This window comes from Ricinus communis, chromosome 8 (assembly GCF_019578655.1).
Source record: "Ricinus communis isolate WT05 ecotype wild-type chromosome 8, ASM1957865v1, whole genome shotgun sequence".
NCBI classification, from domain to species: Eukaryota; Viridiplantae; Streptophyta; class Magnoliopsida; order Malpighiales; family Euphorbiaceae; genus Ricinus; species Ricinus communis.
The window spans coordinates 6,099,366-6,114,745 of record NC_063263.1 but is presented as its reverse complement, the minus strand read 5'-3'; the positions used below and the strand labels follow the sequence as shown (position 1 = coordinate 6,114,745).

Below are 15,380 nucleotides of genomic sequence, written 5' to 3'. Positions count from 1 at the left end.
AATAATAGTTACTAATAATAATAATAAGATTTAATTTCTAAATAAATCCTATTTTATCACTTGTTCAAAACTATTAAGTAAATTTATTTTTTAATATTAATAATATATATTTTTTGATGTTAATTTCAATCCCAACATTGAATAAAATTATCAATTAAAATTAAAATTTACTAACACACCTTTCGCATTAGAGTTACTAACATTACAAAAAGAAAAACTCATTTGTGGACTCTAATAACTATCTATTGATAGTACAGCGACCACTGGAAAAGGTCAAAATTCTCAACAGATTAGCAACGACTTTTAGCGGTAGTACCAAATCTAGTGCACAAATTTCTTGCTATAATTTACGATAAATTACTGACATTTTAATAATAGCTCTAATCAACCACATAAAATTTGTCACAATAAATTAGAGACAATATGGCTCGAAATTTTGCATTCAGGCTTTGCTCTTAATAATGTATTATTGGTCGATTAAAATGAAATTCAGCGATAACCCTTCATTATATAATATATATATATATATGAAAGGTTTTCTTAATTTAGCAGTGGAATCTGTTGCTAAGATTTTAGATAAATATGTTGGCTTTTTTATAAACTATTTATATCAGATTATGATCCAATAATTTAGTGAAGGACATTGATCTTTGCTGTATTCTTAGAAAAAAGAATGCCTTTCTTTTGTTACTAGTAAATTTCAGGTTTAGTTGGATTGATAATTAGAGATTTTGAGTTTGAAATCTTCTTCGAATTCATGTGAGATTAATTCTCTATTTAAGTGAAGACTATAAAAGAAATGTAAAATATATATAAATATTTTTATTTTTTATAAAAATAATAATTAATATATATTAATTATATCTTTAGTTAAATAATAATTTTAAAATTTAACTATAGGCATATGGGTTTATAATTTAACATATTAATAATATCACTCTCACCTCCGATGGAGTTAATTTTCTGTAGAATAAAACTATGCACATATGTGAAACCCATCATGGCTCACCTATATCAACTGATATAATGTTTTATTTCAATTTAATTATTCTAATTAATTTTTTATTTAAAAAAAATGGACCAAAATATAATAATAATAATAATAAAAATAAAATATTATTATTATTAATTTTTAAAGATATTTTATGTTTTTATCGATGAATAGTAATAAAAATATTCATTATTTTTAAAAATATATTTTAATTTTAGCAATATAATAGCTACATATTTTAAGAATATATTTGGCTGCTAGTGACGGACCAACGACATAATATTTAATTGATTAAAAAATTAAGATATACTATTAGAGACGGTACTTCCATTGCTAAATCGTATTCATTTTAACAACTGTTTTAGATACAAACTATCGTTGCCAAATAAATGATAGATGAGAAATAAAGTTGTGCTCTTAATGAAATAAATAGTTTTTTGAAATCAGTATAAATAAATATTATATGATTTTACTGTTTTATAATTTGTAGTATGTAGTTTTTTTTAGATAAAAAGAGTGTAATAATAGCGGCAACCAAGAAAGGAATGATTTGATTAAAATAAAAAATTAAAAATAAAAAATCAAGCAAAACCTCACAGCACCAAAAATTTATAATAATTCAACCAATTCTTGCCTACATTCATCCCTCAAAAATTTTCTTGAGATTTCCACTATCAAATAGAATTACAAACCTAACTTTATTTGTGTCTTTTTCAAGGCCAAGAATAAACTCAAGTATTTGTTCAAAAGGCTCACACTCTAATCTAGGTGTTTTCGTAGGCTCACATTCTAACTCATTCTAAGATTTTCAATTTTAGTTACAATAGTTGTTTAATTACTTACCCAAATACTCAATCTCACTTCTGAGCTTTAAATATAAGAATTAAATATCCAACCACCCAAAGAATCAATTCCAAGCTTTAATCTTTAATACAAGATTAAAGAGATGAAGTTTTGAAGTTGTTGAGAATAAATGCACAGTGGGAGCTCAAATAAATACTCTTGCTTGAGCTAGTACACTTAGAAATAATATTTAAATACCTTTAGGTGAAATAGAGACGTTGTACCCTCGTTAAATGCAAAAATAGTCATTTCAAAAATCTTTATAAATGCAACTTCACAGATGTGAACAATTCTTCACAAGCGTGAAGCATCAACTCGAAGAAAATTTGAAAAGCTGAAACTCGTAATGGCCGTGAATAATTTTTCATGACCGGAATTTTTTGTTCAAGGCTAGAAAGTTTTGTTTACGCTGGAAACTCTTATTCACGGCCTGGGAACTTTTTTTATGAACTCTTATGTGGTTTCTTCAAGTTTTACGAGGAGACCATTTTTCACGGGCCTGACTATTTCTTTACGGCCGCGAATTCTTGTTTTCACAACTGGAAAGGATACCATGGATGCTACTATCTTTTATGCTATTTGAGGCTAGAATTCTCCGTGCCCGAAAAACTGAAGTTTCATGGCCGTGAATAAAAGTTCATAGGCATGAATATGTCCTATCTTAGAAGAGCTAATTTTCTTTCCTTGCACATAAACATTTAAATAAAATTAGTCATTCTTAATTATTTATAACCATCAAAATAAAATTAATAACCTTCAAGGTTCATCAAAGAGGTATGTGGTTATGAATCGTGGTAAAGAAAAAATATTTCACCATTAAAAGTCTCGATTTGTAAGGATTCAGCCACCTTACTCCGATCAACCATCATTATCATATTTCTCGTATTTGATGAAAATAACTCTTAGTTTCATTATTTGACTATAAATCTTGGTTAATAAGTCATTGATTCAATGATATTGATCTAATGGTCAAACAATGACATTTTGAGTTTTTAAGCTTTAAAACTATATTATCAAACACGGAAAATATAATAATGATGGCTCATTGAAATGAAGATAGTAAATTCTTACAAATAAATACTTTTTAATAGTAAAATGCTTTCTTTTTTCATGATTTTTAACTAAATAAATCTTTTTTTCTGAAAAGAACAACATACTCAAAGTTGTCAAATGGTGAAACCACATGATACTTTTTTTTTACTTATCCATATTTTTTTTATATTATATTTAGTTGAAATCTATAAAAAAATTAATTTCATTTGAGAAAGAAAACATGAGAAAAAATAAAATAAAATAATAAAGTTGCAAGAAATATTTTAATATTATAGAATGTATTAACTTACCAATATTTAATTCATTTGAAATTCTATTTATTCTTTTAGAATTTGATTGTATAGAATACTAAATTAATTTTCACTTTATTTAAAGCATATAAATTTTAGATTCACAAATGAAGCCCATAAATTTGATAGATTGTAACCAAATCCTATGTTAGTGATGCTATTTTCAGCAGCTAAATTAAACATAAGGCAACATGTAGTCATTAAAAATTAACCACAATGCTTTTAAATGAATAATGTTAAACTACCTTACTAATACTATCTCCCAAATTTAATAATAACTTGATTCTGAAAACTTTACGTGAAAATCGAGTCTTCCACGTACTTCTACTATGATAATGCTTTCTTTCATACTTCATTGCTTTATATTTTTGATAATTTTCTCATTTGATTTATTTATAAGATTGTCATCCATTTGTATATAAATCATTAGCTTGAGTTTCAATTTTAAGAATGCACTTGATTTCGTTAAATTACACACTTAAACAACAACAAAAATCTGCTAAATATGTTAATCTCTCTGGACAAACTAATAATAAATACATACATAATTATTCTGTTATTTTATGATCTTAAATTATAATTTTACTTTTATTTTTTTGTTTGAGTGCGACAAGCTTTGAATTCTAACTAACGCTTTTAAAAAGATTTTACAAATTACTAAATTAAAGAACTGTTTTCCTTTTTATTTATAGTTTAAATTTGTAGAAAATTTGCATAGATATCTAAAATATTAATCCATATATAACAAACTTACTCGTGTTTTTAGCTCAGAAACTTTCAATCCAAAAGTAGAAAGATCGCAACACCAAATAAGAAGAAATCATAGCACCAAATCAATTTTTGAAGTTCATAAGAGATAATCAAATTTCAAACATCTATCTATTTGATTTTGTGTTATTTCAACTTGCTTATATTCAAATACTTCAAATTATATGATTTTAATAGTTATAGAAAATGAATCTTAGATTTCAAAACTCAGAGCTACAACAAACTAACTAATTAGATCTATTTTGCAGAAAACTTAAAAAATAATATATATCGTATAAATTTTTTGTATATTAACTATTATATGAATATAGATATATAAAAGGAATACATTATATATAAAAAATATTTTTTTAAAAAGATAAACCAGTTTTAAAAATATACAATGAAGAATATATACTAAATATATAACGAGTTTATTTTAGGTTCATGATACTATGATTCTCATTGAATTTTCTCTATCAGATTTTTAAATATTTTTAATTTTTTTTAATTTATAGATAAAATATTTATTTTTCTTCACCATAATGAACACAATAATAAGAATCAGATTTAATTTGCAATGATTAAAGAATTAATAGCAATCCTTGAAAATTTATTGACAAATTAAAATATTTCAAATTACAACAAATTGGAGAAGTAAAATATGAATATTACAATAGATGATTTATACTAAGTTTATTTGAAGTATATAAAGGTATCATCGAAGTATATTAAGAGTATATTCAGCTTATATTCAAATAGATTCTTAAACTTAACAGTATATAGTATAATCCGAGTATATTATGAATATTTACTACCATTTCTTAATTATTATAAAATTACTAAATAAGTTTTAAAATCATGTCTGATTCATATATAAATTGCACAACACTTGTAAATTGACAATTATATTAACATAAGTATTAAAACAAAAAAGAAAACAATAATATATTATAAAAAAGGTATCAAATAAAATATAAAGAAGATTTTAAAGTAGACAGCAAAAAGCATATTATGAATATATAGAATATACAATAAACATATATTTCCAAAATCAAAAAAATCTCCACTTGTCCTCTTCCTTACTATTTTCGAATGAGCCTTCTTCGTATCTATCCGAGCTTCAAATGTGTAGTTCAAATGAGTATTAAGATTTTATAGTTTCATCCCCGCAATCCCCTGTAGAGCAGTCTCCTTTACGGTCTTCCCTCTTGCCCCTAGCTCCAAATAATCTCTATACTTTGCTATCACAAGAGTGCTTTCATTCCTTGCCACCTGCTTCTATAATTGGTTGTTCCTTGTCGGTATCTCATCTAGTCTAGATCGATTTCCTAAAAGCTTTTTCTTTAGCAGGCGATTCGACCCGTTTTATCTTTTTTGGTAATAAGGTAAGGTCTTTTCCTATCACGATCGCTTTCCTTTTTCCGACATTCATTCATCTCAAAAGAAACAATACACACTTATGATAGAATTCAAATAATTCAATACAAATTTTACAAAAATTGAAGACAATAAATCAGAAAAAATGTACAATATTTTTATTTTTATTTTATTAATATATTAATTATGTGTTCATTATAGAAATTATAAAAAATAATTGGGCATGATATTTTATGCTCTATACAAAGATAAGAAGTTAGCTAAACTTCAACGGTATTCGCCAAACTATATTTAAAATTTTTCTTTTATTCTCGAAACTTGAAACGGACATGAACCTACTCTCCAAATATTCCCTAAATAAGCCTAGGTTATTTTAAAAAAAATTAAATATTTTATGATTTTATATAAAAAAGTTTTAAATCTAATTATTCATTAAATTTAAAAAGTATATAATAATACATGAGTTCCTACTATAAATATTTATAAATATTATATTATATACTAATTTATTAAATATTTATATATTGTAATTTTTATAATAATGATTTATACACGTAACGCGCATGACAAACAATACCAGTATATATAAATGTAGTAAAATATTTTATTATATAATAAAATAATTATATGTTGACTATTATATTAATATAAATATAAAAAGAATAAATCAATAAATAGATTGAAAAATTCAGAAAAAATATAAAACATATTTGAAAAATACAGTAAAAAGTATATAATAAATATATAACTAATATATTTCAGGTATATAACACTCCGCTTGTTACTGACTTTTTCTATTCAGAATTTCAAATCTTCTATTTTCTTTGGATAAAATACTATTTCTCTTCAACACAATGGATATTGAAAAGAAAGTATCATATACGTAAACTTTGTAAAGAACATTCTATTACCAAAAAATATAAGTTTTTCGATCATTGAAAATAATATCAGAACAGATAAAAATCAACACGAAGTAATAGTAGTTTTGCCATCACTATCTTATTTTTATTTTTTTAAGACTTAATGTTTATATTTTTCTTTGAAGAAGAATTACTACTATTCTTCTTCTTACAATCAAAATCACCATCATTTACATAAAAGATCTGAATTTCGCATTTTTTTTAATGTCTCAATTCAAAATTGAAAAAAAAAAAATCACATGCATGATCAAGTTAACCATTGATTTTTAAGTAATAGTAAAACATTTTAAAAAAGATAAAAAATAAAAATAAAAATAAAAAAATGAGAAGATTTAAAAAAAAAAATATATATATATATATATATATATATATATATATATATATATATATATATATATATATATATATAAATAAGAAATCGTGAAACTACATAGTATTATATTCAAAAAATTGCTAAAAGACAAAAAAGAAAACAATAACATCAGAATAGCGCAAAAAAGGATAAAAATAAAGAATCAAAACACAGCAAATAGAAGTAACAAGAAGAGATGATTTGATGTAATTTCCTCTAATTAAGAGTAATAATTTTATAAAATGGTGATTTACAACAAGTAGTTTCTCTTAATACAGTCAAGGTCTGGCAAATGATATAGCAAAATTATAAATCCACAAACCTTCTTGGATCTAGAATGAAGCAAGGCCAGCGACCCAGTAAAGCATCGGAGCAGCCCGGCCCGACAATGAAGAAGCTGGTACTCGATCGTTTTCCGATATCTAACCCACCGACTGTTGTGTTGTGTTGTGTTGGCTCCACCAGTATTCATAGTCCTTCTCTTTCGTTACAAACCACTTCTTCTTCTTCTTCTTCTTCTTCTGCTTCTCTCACACTCCGCACTCTCGCATTCACTGCATTACCCAATATTTTTCCTTAAGAAAAAGAATAAAATAAAATGGAGAGAGATTCGTCTGATGAAGAAGATGATCGCGAGAATCTAATTGAGCAAAACGACAGGAAACATCACAATCACCAACAAACTGTACCCACTTCCTCTCCTCATCGGAGATCTTTCTCTACCTTCCACATTGAGGAATATGGAGGTGTAATACGTCGTCGTTTGTTCAATAAGCGGTACTATTATTATTTGTTGGCCATTTTCCTTCCTCTGTTAATCATCATCGTCTACTTCTCCGCCGATTTAAGGAGTCTCTTCTCTGCCAATATCTCTTCTCTTAATTTCAATTCGGCTTCTGATCGTATGAGAGAGGCTGAGTTGCAAGCTCTTTACTTGCTTGAACAGCAACAACTCTCTCTTTTATCAATCTTTAATCAATCTTTTCCTTCTAGAAATAAAAACTTTTCGAGTAATTCTAGTTTTATTAATTCATTCGATAATGTAAAGATTGAGAATTTCAGATCTGCCCTTTTAAAGCAGATGACTTTTAACAAACAAATTCAACAGATTCTGTTGTCACCTCATAAATCTGGGAATGAGAATGTCTCTGGTTCTTTCTCGGGTTCTGGATTTGGTTTCGATAGGTGTAAGAAGGTGGAGTCGAGATTCTTGGACAGGAAAACTATAGAGTGGAAACCCAGATCAGATAAGTTTTTGTTTCCCATTTGCTTATCTGGGCAGATGAGTAATCATTTGATTTGTTTGGAAAAACATATGTTTTTTGCTGCTCTGTTGAATCGGGTTTTGGTTATGCCGAGTTCTAAATTTGATTACCAGTATAACAGGGTGTTAGATATTGAGCATATTAATCTGTGTGTGGGAAGAAAAGTGGTGGTTACTTTTGAAGAATTTGTGCAAATGAGGAAGAATCACGTGCATATTGATCGGTTTATATGTTACTTCTCTTCCCCTACTGCATGTTATGTGGATGAAGAACATGTTAAGAAGTTGAAGGGGTTGGGAATTTTAATGGGGAAGCCTGAGTCTCCTTGGAAGGAGGATGTTAAGAAACCAAGTCAGAAAACTGTTCAGGATGTGCTGGCTAAATTCACGTCTAATGATGATGTTATTGCTATTGGAGATGTGTTTTATGCTGATATGGAGCAGGATTGGGTGATGCAACCTGGTGGTCCTCTTGCTCACAAATGCAAGACTTTGATCGAACCAAGTAGGCTCATACTGGTTACTGCCCAGCGATTTATTCAAACTTTCTTGGGGAAGAACTTCATTGCCCTACATTTTCGGAGGCATGGCTTTTTAAAGTTCTGGTATCTTATCTTTGCTTTCCCAGCTGTTTGCTTATGCTTATTGCACCAGCTTTTCATTTTGTTACTATTAGCAAATTGGTGTTAAAGTTGTGATCTTTTACTGGTATCTAGTTGATTTATATACATGCATGTAGTAGACTGCAAACATAGCCATCAATACACTTATAAGCTCACTTGAATGGCAAATATTTTGATGCATTTACAGTCAAATTACAACTGTTTTGCTTGTTTTATTTTAAATTTTTTCACTGATCCACTTGACATGCATGATCTCGTGGCATAGAGTACAGCTCCTTTTTTCTTAAGCATGTTCTGCTTTTGCCTCTAACAATTCTTTGATTTTTGCAGCAATGCTAAAAATCCAAGTTGCTTTTACCCCATTCCCCAAGCTGCAGACTGTATTGCACGGGTGGCTGAAAGGGCCAATGCACCAGTCATTTATCTTTCCACTGATGCAGCGGAAAGTGAAACTGACTTGCTGCAGTCACTAATTATAGTGAATGGGAAAACAGTACCACTTGTCAAACGCCCCTCTCATACTTCAGTTGAAAAGTGGGACTCTTTGTTATCCAGACATGGGATTGAGGATGATTCTCAGGTGAGGTTATGTTTCTTCTATGTTCTCCTTTTATCTTCAGTCTCTTGGGTGAGTTTGCCATTCTTTTTCCTTTCATTTCATTCACAGAAATGGGATCAATATGTGCATCAAACATATTTTTCAATGATCCCCAGTTTCTGTTCAAATATGGCAGAAGATATACAGGATGCCTGGCTTGCACCTTTGTCACTAATTATCATTAGTTTTATGGGGAATTTAATTGGAAGTCTGTTACTCCTGAACCAGTGAACGTGGTTAGAATTCTACAATTTGGGAATATTTGATTTTTCTTCAAAGATATACATTAACGGATACAGGAGAGTTTATCTGCACTTGATATATGAAGTCGGGATTATTAAGGATTTTTACTTGCATGTATTGAGGTGAATGATTCCGTTTGACAAGTTCACTAATTTTTCTATTAAGATTGACCATCTAATTTTAAAACATTAAGGGCATCTAACACTTCTGCTTCATTTATATTCTAGATTCTGAATTTCTAGTGGATAGTGTAGCTGCAGTGGAGTAGAACTGGCTACTCCTGTTATGACATTTCTTTATCACTTTTAATTCTTTTAGTGTACTTATTGTTTTGGTTAAATAGTACTTGTACTCTCCTCCATTTATCGACTCTTGGTCTTTGCAGGTGGAAGCTATGCTTGATAAAACAATCAGTGCCATGTCCAATGTCTTCATTGGAGCGTCTGGGTCTACTTTCACTGAGGATATTTTGCGGCTGCGAAAGGATTGGGAATCTGCATCTTTATGTGATGAATATCTCTGCCAAGGCGAACTGCCAAACTTCATAGCAGAGGATGAATGAAGACACGGGAAATTGATCAATTGTTTTGTAGCACACGCAATCATTTCTGTGAATATCCGGCAGTGAAGATGAGTCACCATGAATCATCAGCACGATTGGTAGCTTATCTTTCCTGGTGCCAATGCCTGAATGGCAAATAGTGCTGAATGTAATTTTCACTTGTATGATACTGTATGATAGGTGGGTAGTAGCATTTACACTGCACATAAGTTTTTTTCTTTTTCATTGTTTTGATGGGTGACAGTAATTTTTGTATTGCACATGAGGTTGAAAAAGTACAGCAGCTAAAAAAACTGTTGACTCCTCGTTATAGCTTCATATATATATATACATCAGCAAATAAGGCATAAAGCAGAATTGGGTTTTTCGTCGGCAACAAATATTACAATCAACATGATCAGATGATACCATATCTTTTTCTTCTTATTCTTTGTCGTCATAGGTTTCAAGATATAAAATAATGGTCAGTTTGGTAATGTCTGACCCATAGTGGAAATTGATGGTGGCCTAAAGAGGAGTCTGAATGTGTCTTTGGGAAAATAATGGAAACATGGGAAGAGGTGGAGTAGCTTTTGTAGTATATGAGAAAACTTATTACAATTTTTATGCTAAAAGATATCTTCAGATTAAATATGTCAACCTTTGATATATCTCACATGTTTGTTGTATCAAAAATTTATCCTACGTTTGAACACTCAAAATTTAAAATTAGTTGCAATCAATTATATATCCCACGTGAACTCTGTCAAATGTCACAATTACATTATAACCGGGTGACTGTAGAGGAAAAAAAAAACCCTTAGCCATTTCTCCTTTTTATCTCTTATTTCTCTAACTTTTTATTAAAATTTAATTTTTTAACTCACTGCCAATTATTTTTAGATCGATTTCTTTTTTATTAATTAATTTTAATAAATAAATATTAGAATTCTTTTAGTATTTTATGGTCTTTTATTATGAAAGTATGGAACACTCCTATAAAAGTTTTATAGTCTTCTATGAAGGTGTTAAATTCACTCTTCATGAGAGTAGTGAAAAGAAAAAAAAGATTCAAAATCCAACATTCAACAATCGATCTCATCATTATAAAGTTCATATTTGATTTAGTACTACCAAATGGAGTAGTTTTCTCATAGAATTATAATATGTTATTCCGTCGATACGATTGATGATTGTAAAAAGTAAATTTTTTTATGCTTGATATTTATTTTTATATTTTATATTAAAATATACTTATTAATTCTCATTAATAGAATATTGATATTTCTTTCAAAATAAGTGATAAAAATTAATAAATTAAAAAAAATTACATCAAATCATCAGGATTAATTACCATAAATTATCCACTCCTTAACACTAACATGACAATTAATATCTTTGATCAGATTAAGCTCATCATACAACACCAAAAAGAAAAAGAAGATTAGAAAAGGAAAAAAAATATTTAACCAACCAAAGCAGCACGTGGGATGCAGACGAGGGGCATTAAACATGACTCAGCCTCGCATTCACTCCACACTGTCGCCGCTCCCTCCCCTCCCCTCCCTGCTTTCTCTCTTTCCGTTTCAGTTCGCAAAGCTCAAATCTCTTAACCCCCACCCCCCCAAAAAAATAAAAAGAACGAAAATGAAAATTGACTACTTCGTTTCTGAACAATAAAAAGATTCTTATTCCTTTCTATGCACTTCACATGGAATATACACGCACATACACCCTCTTCCTGATTTTTGATTGATTTGATTCTTTCCCAGCAATCCCATTTGTATAAAGAATCATATACTTGATTATATAAAGAACTGATACAAAAGAAAAGAAAGAGGAAAAAGAAAGTGGGTTGTTGTTAAAAATCAAGAATCATGAGAGCAAGATTAGTTGTTTTTCCAGTTAAAGGAAGGAACTGGTGTTTTAGTAGATCCATTGAACCTTCAGTTGCAGAAGCTGCATCTGCTTACGCCCCTAATACTCTCAAAGAACTGTGGAAGAACATTTCTTCTTCTAACTCTAATGCCCACAATGCGGAGCTTGTAATCGATTTTGTCTCCAACAAGGTCACCATTTCCTTGAAATTTTTGTTATGATCATGCATATTGCACATTTCTCTTATCATACTTAATGTGTTTGTTTTCTGGGTTTTTCTTCTTTTTTCTATAACAGATGAATAGAGCATGGGTGGGTCTGGAGAAGGCTCCTGAGGGTACTTTGAAGAATAAGCTTCATGGGTACTTTGTAAACATTTCTTTGAGCACTTTTTGCTGTTCTGCATGCGTTTTTATTAGTTGCTGATATAGTAGCTGATTTGGCCATTGAAATTGATTGATGGTTGTAGGTTGGGATTGAAGCTTCTATCACGGGTTAAGCCCTCTGAGATTTTCTTAAAGTCTATATCCAAGGAAGTCACTGATGTTGAAATTATATACCCTTCCAGGTTTTGTTACCTTTTCTTTTGTAATCACGTGGAATTATGTCAATACTTCCTTTGCTTTAAACAAACCTGTGGATTTGACAATTATAATCATATTAAGTTACAGATTCCTCATTTTAAGTTTGATAATAAACAAATCTTATACTGTCTTAAATGGCCATTTGGCGTTCTTGCTAACTCGAGTGGTGTATTCTGAGTTGTAAACCCTTAGACTCGAGAGTTTTAGCAAGTTAACTAACTTGCGATAATATATCTAGATAATTACACATGAACAGAGTATATCTATAACTCACATAGATGTTGCTATTTGTATTGGGATGAGTAGATGTATTTGGTGCAATATTAAACCAGTTGGTTGTTGAAAATTTCGTTTAATACTTCATTGGTTCTTTGTTATATATGGGTGATAGAAAGTATAACAAAGCTGTATTACTTGATAAACAAAGGAGTCAAAATTCAATTATGAGAACCTTGTGCTAGGGTCAGTATCAAGAAGTCTATATTGTGATAGACAAGGGTAAATCCATGAATTATTCCTCTGTTTGTTTAAATTTAGGAATTTGAAGCTAGTACAATTTTCAACTAGTAGTTGCTGCTCATTTTATGTGGCAAAGCACCCACACAACATCGTTATCTAAAATATCTGCAATTTTGATAAGTTGCATTGTATATCTATCTGTTGTGTAAACAACATTTAACATTAGCATCCTTATTGTGATTAAGTTTCTCTGATGCCTTTTTATATAATTTGCTTTAAAACTTGCAGTTTAAATCCACGACTTGTACGCAGAAGATTACGACATGTTGCCTTGAGGTAAATACATCCCTGTGCCATGCCTTATTTACATGGATATGCTATTTTTCGTTTTCTAAGCTACATATGGTGGACAATTTATGACAATTGCTGTCTAATACTCAGTGGATCTGCAATTCACAAGAAATATTTCTATAGTTCAGTTTCTCTACTTCCATTGACAAGTGCATTTATGGTATGTATATACTAGCTTATGATTTCAACTTTTATTCTGAGTTCATTCTCCTGTTCTCAAATTTATTCTTGTTGCATGTAGTGACCTGTATTATTTTGCTTTTTTCATTTGGTGTTGCATTTTTTTTCTATGTTTTTGTAGGTTTTACCTCTGCCCAACATTCCATTCTTTTGGGTCTTATTCCGTGCTTATTCTCATTGGCGAGCTCTTCAGGTGTGTGATATGTTATTGGGATAATTCAGGAAAGATAAAACTAAGGTTGGACATATGACAGAAAACAACTTTCCCGGAGCCTGTTAAAATTGATTATTGGTTTACTGAATGTGTTGCATTCTCCCTGAATATCATATAAACATCTTAAAAGCTTGTCTTGCTTTTTTTCTTTTTTTGCTTCCTATTTCATGCATCAATTAATTGTTTTTTCTTTCTTTAAACTATTCCTTCCCTCTGTTTTTGCATATTCAATACTGTAGGGAAGTGAGAAGCTACTTGAGCTAGTGTCAGATAGTCCACATGCTGACAATCTAGACATTCGAAATAGGCAGACAAGTGAAACAGAGAATGGACACTCTGAACATGAAATCCAGAAGCCACAGAATTTTCCATGGGTAATCCCTTATGTGCAACTTAATGCCTGAGATACTGAGCTCATAATAGAAATTGCATTCCGATTGTGACCTTGAATCATATTTTTCTTACTTTATCTTTTAAAATTTACTTAAGATCCACTTCTGTTGTAAAAGTATTCACTTCTATTGTGATAAAAATGAGTTTCATAGTCATGAAGCAATGTAGTTGTGATAGTTAATGGTGGATATACTCGTAGATGAGCTAGCCCTTACTTTTTTTAAGCATCTGCACCTTGCCATGCTTACCTGATGTTTAATCTCATAGATAGAAAATAAAAATTTTATTAGGATTGTTTAAGAAGAATAATTAACTTTTTTAGGGACACAGCCTGTGATTCTTTGGTATGAATTTCTTTTCTCGTTGCTGATCATTATTTCTGATAACTATTTAGATGTGTACTGGCAGCTTATAATTAATTTTCAAACCAAGGGAAAATTCCCCAAAGCACCATTCTTTAGACCTTTATGCTTAGGGTCTTTAAGGTTGATGCATTATAAAGTGTATATCTGTTGAGCTGTAAAAGGAATGATATCTCCATGTACTTGCTGAGATTTCTTTTGTGGGATATGTCAATAGGTGTTGCAGCCATCAAAGGACCTTGAGAAACTGCTCAACTATGGAGATGAAAACAATGGCCTCAGTAAATGTGGTATTTCAAACATCTGCAAGACCTTTCATTTGAACACAAATGATGTTCTTAGGTTTAAGCGTATGATGTAGTTCACCATTAATTTGTACATTTTTTTTTCTTTTTTCCCTTGGGAATGTAACATAGGTTCATGTCCTTTAAATGGATTAAAACCTCAATTCCAAATTCTTTTCCAAGTTGTATGACACTAACCAATTTGACCGGTCATGTTGGAAGAAGTTTTTTTTTTGAATACATGAGCATTAGCAATGTGTCTTTTTTTTCCCATAAATAGAAGAAAAGAGAGATTACTACGGAAAGGAAAAAAGAATAAACAGAAGAAAATATTTCCTGGATGATCACCCTTAATCACAATTTACCACTTGTGGCATTGAAGGTGGTGTTAATCTATCAGAAACTAATGGTGCAAGGTTCAAAGTCAGTTTGGATAGCAAGAATAGGATAAATATAATGGAACTGGGTAGATTGAAATATCTCTCTCAAATTCCGCCCAAGCTCGAGAACTGGAATTTCTCTCTGGTGTAGAGCATACCCTAGCCTTCCACAAGTACCAAAGAATGAAAACCACCTAATTACGACGAAGTCACCTGTGCAGTCTAAAACATCGAATTGCAAAAGCACATTGGAAGAATAATGGATCCCACAATTTTGTTTTTAGTCTTCGTTCCATCAGGAATTAACTCGACAGGAGGTGAAATTCGAGAACTTTACCTCTAAAAACAAGAGTCCTTGATAATCAAGCTTGGCCTGGATTAGTAAATGATAGCAATTTGGACATTGATACACAACTCAATCGCCCCCCACTGGAAGGATGTTGGAGAGAA

At 30.1% G+C, this 15,380-nt stretch overlaps 2 protein-coding genes across 2 annotated transcripts; both read left to right on the top strand.

Annotated features, from left to right (window-relative positions):
• Nucleotides 1–6,682: 6,682 nt before the first annotated feature.
• LOC8273041 (O-fucosyltransferase 36) lies at nucleotides 6,683–10,223 on the top strand. The gene is made up of 3 exons (XM_002533281.4): nucleotides 6,683–8,445; nucleotides 8,794–9,043; nucleotides 9,690–10,223. The coding sequence occupies exons 1-3, from the start codon at nucleotides 7,175–7,177 to the stop codon at nucleotides 9,864–9,866; spliced, it is 1,698 nt and encodes a 565-aa protein (XP_002533327.1). The 5' UTR covers nucleotides 6,683–7,174; the 3' UTR covers nucleotides 9,867–10,223.
• An 805-nt stretch (nucleotides 10,224–11,028) lies between these two features.
• Nucleotides 11,029–14,807, top strand: LOC8273040 (uncharacterized protein C23H3.12c). The gene is made up of 8 exons (XM_002533280.4): nucleotides 11,029–11,914; nucleotides 12,021–12,085; nucleotides 12,193–12,291; nucleotides 13,055–13,102; nucleotides 13,208–13,277; nucleotides 13,419–13,490; nucleotides 13,751–13,885; nucleotides 14,484–14,807. The coding sequence occupies exons 1-8, from the start codon at nucleotides 11,723–11,725 to the stop codon at nucleotides 14,625–14,627; spliced, it is 825 nt and encodes a 274-aa protein (XP_002533326.1). The 5' UTR covers nucleotides 11,029–11,722; the 3' UTR covers nucleotides 14,628–14,807.
• The last annotated feature ends 573 nt before the right edge of the window (nucleotides 14,808–15,380 follow it).

What these genes read in the sequence shown, in the direction of transcription:
- LOC8273041 (XM_002533281.4), top strand. Translation starts at nt 7,175, where the DNA reads ATGGAGAGAGATTCGTCTGATGAAGAAGATGATCGCGAGAATCTAATT. An exon ending in CATGGCTTTTTAAAGTTCTG is followed by an intron (nt 8,446 to 8,793) that starts GTATCTTATCTT and finishes TGATTTTTGCAG; the next exon opens with CAATGCTAAAAATCCAAGTT. An exon ending in GGATTGAGGATGATTCTCAG is followed by an intron (nt 9,044 to 9,689) that starts GTGAGGTTATGT and finishes TGGTCTTTGCAG; the next exon opens with GTGGAAGCTATGCTTGATAA.
- LOC8273040 (XM_002533280.4), top strand. Translation starts at nt 11,723, where the DNA reads ATGAGAGCAAGATTAGTTGTTTTTCCAGTTAAAGGAAGGAACTGGTGT. An exon ending in TCGATTTTGTCTCCAACAAG is followed by an intron (nt 11,915 to 12,020) that starts GTCACCATTTCC and finishes TTTCTATAACAG; the next exon opens with ATGAATAGAGCATGGGTGGG. An exon ending in TTACGACATGTTGCCTTGAG is followed by an intron (nt 13,103 to 13,207) that starts GTAAATACATCC and finishes TCTAATACTCAG; the next exon opens with TGGATCTGCAATTCACAAGA.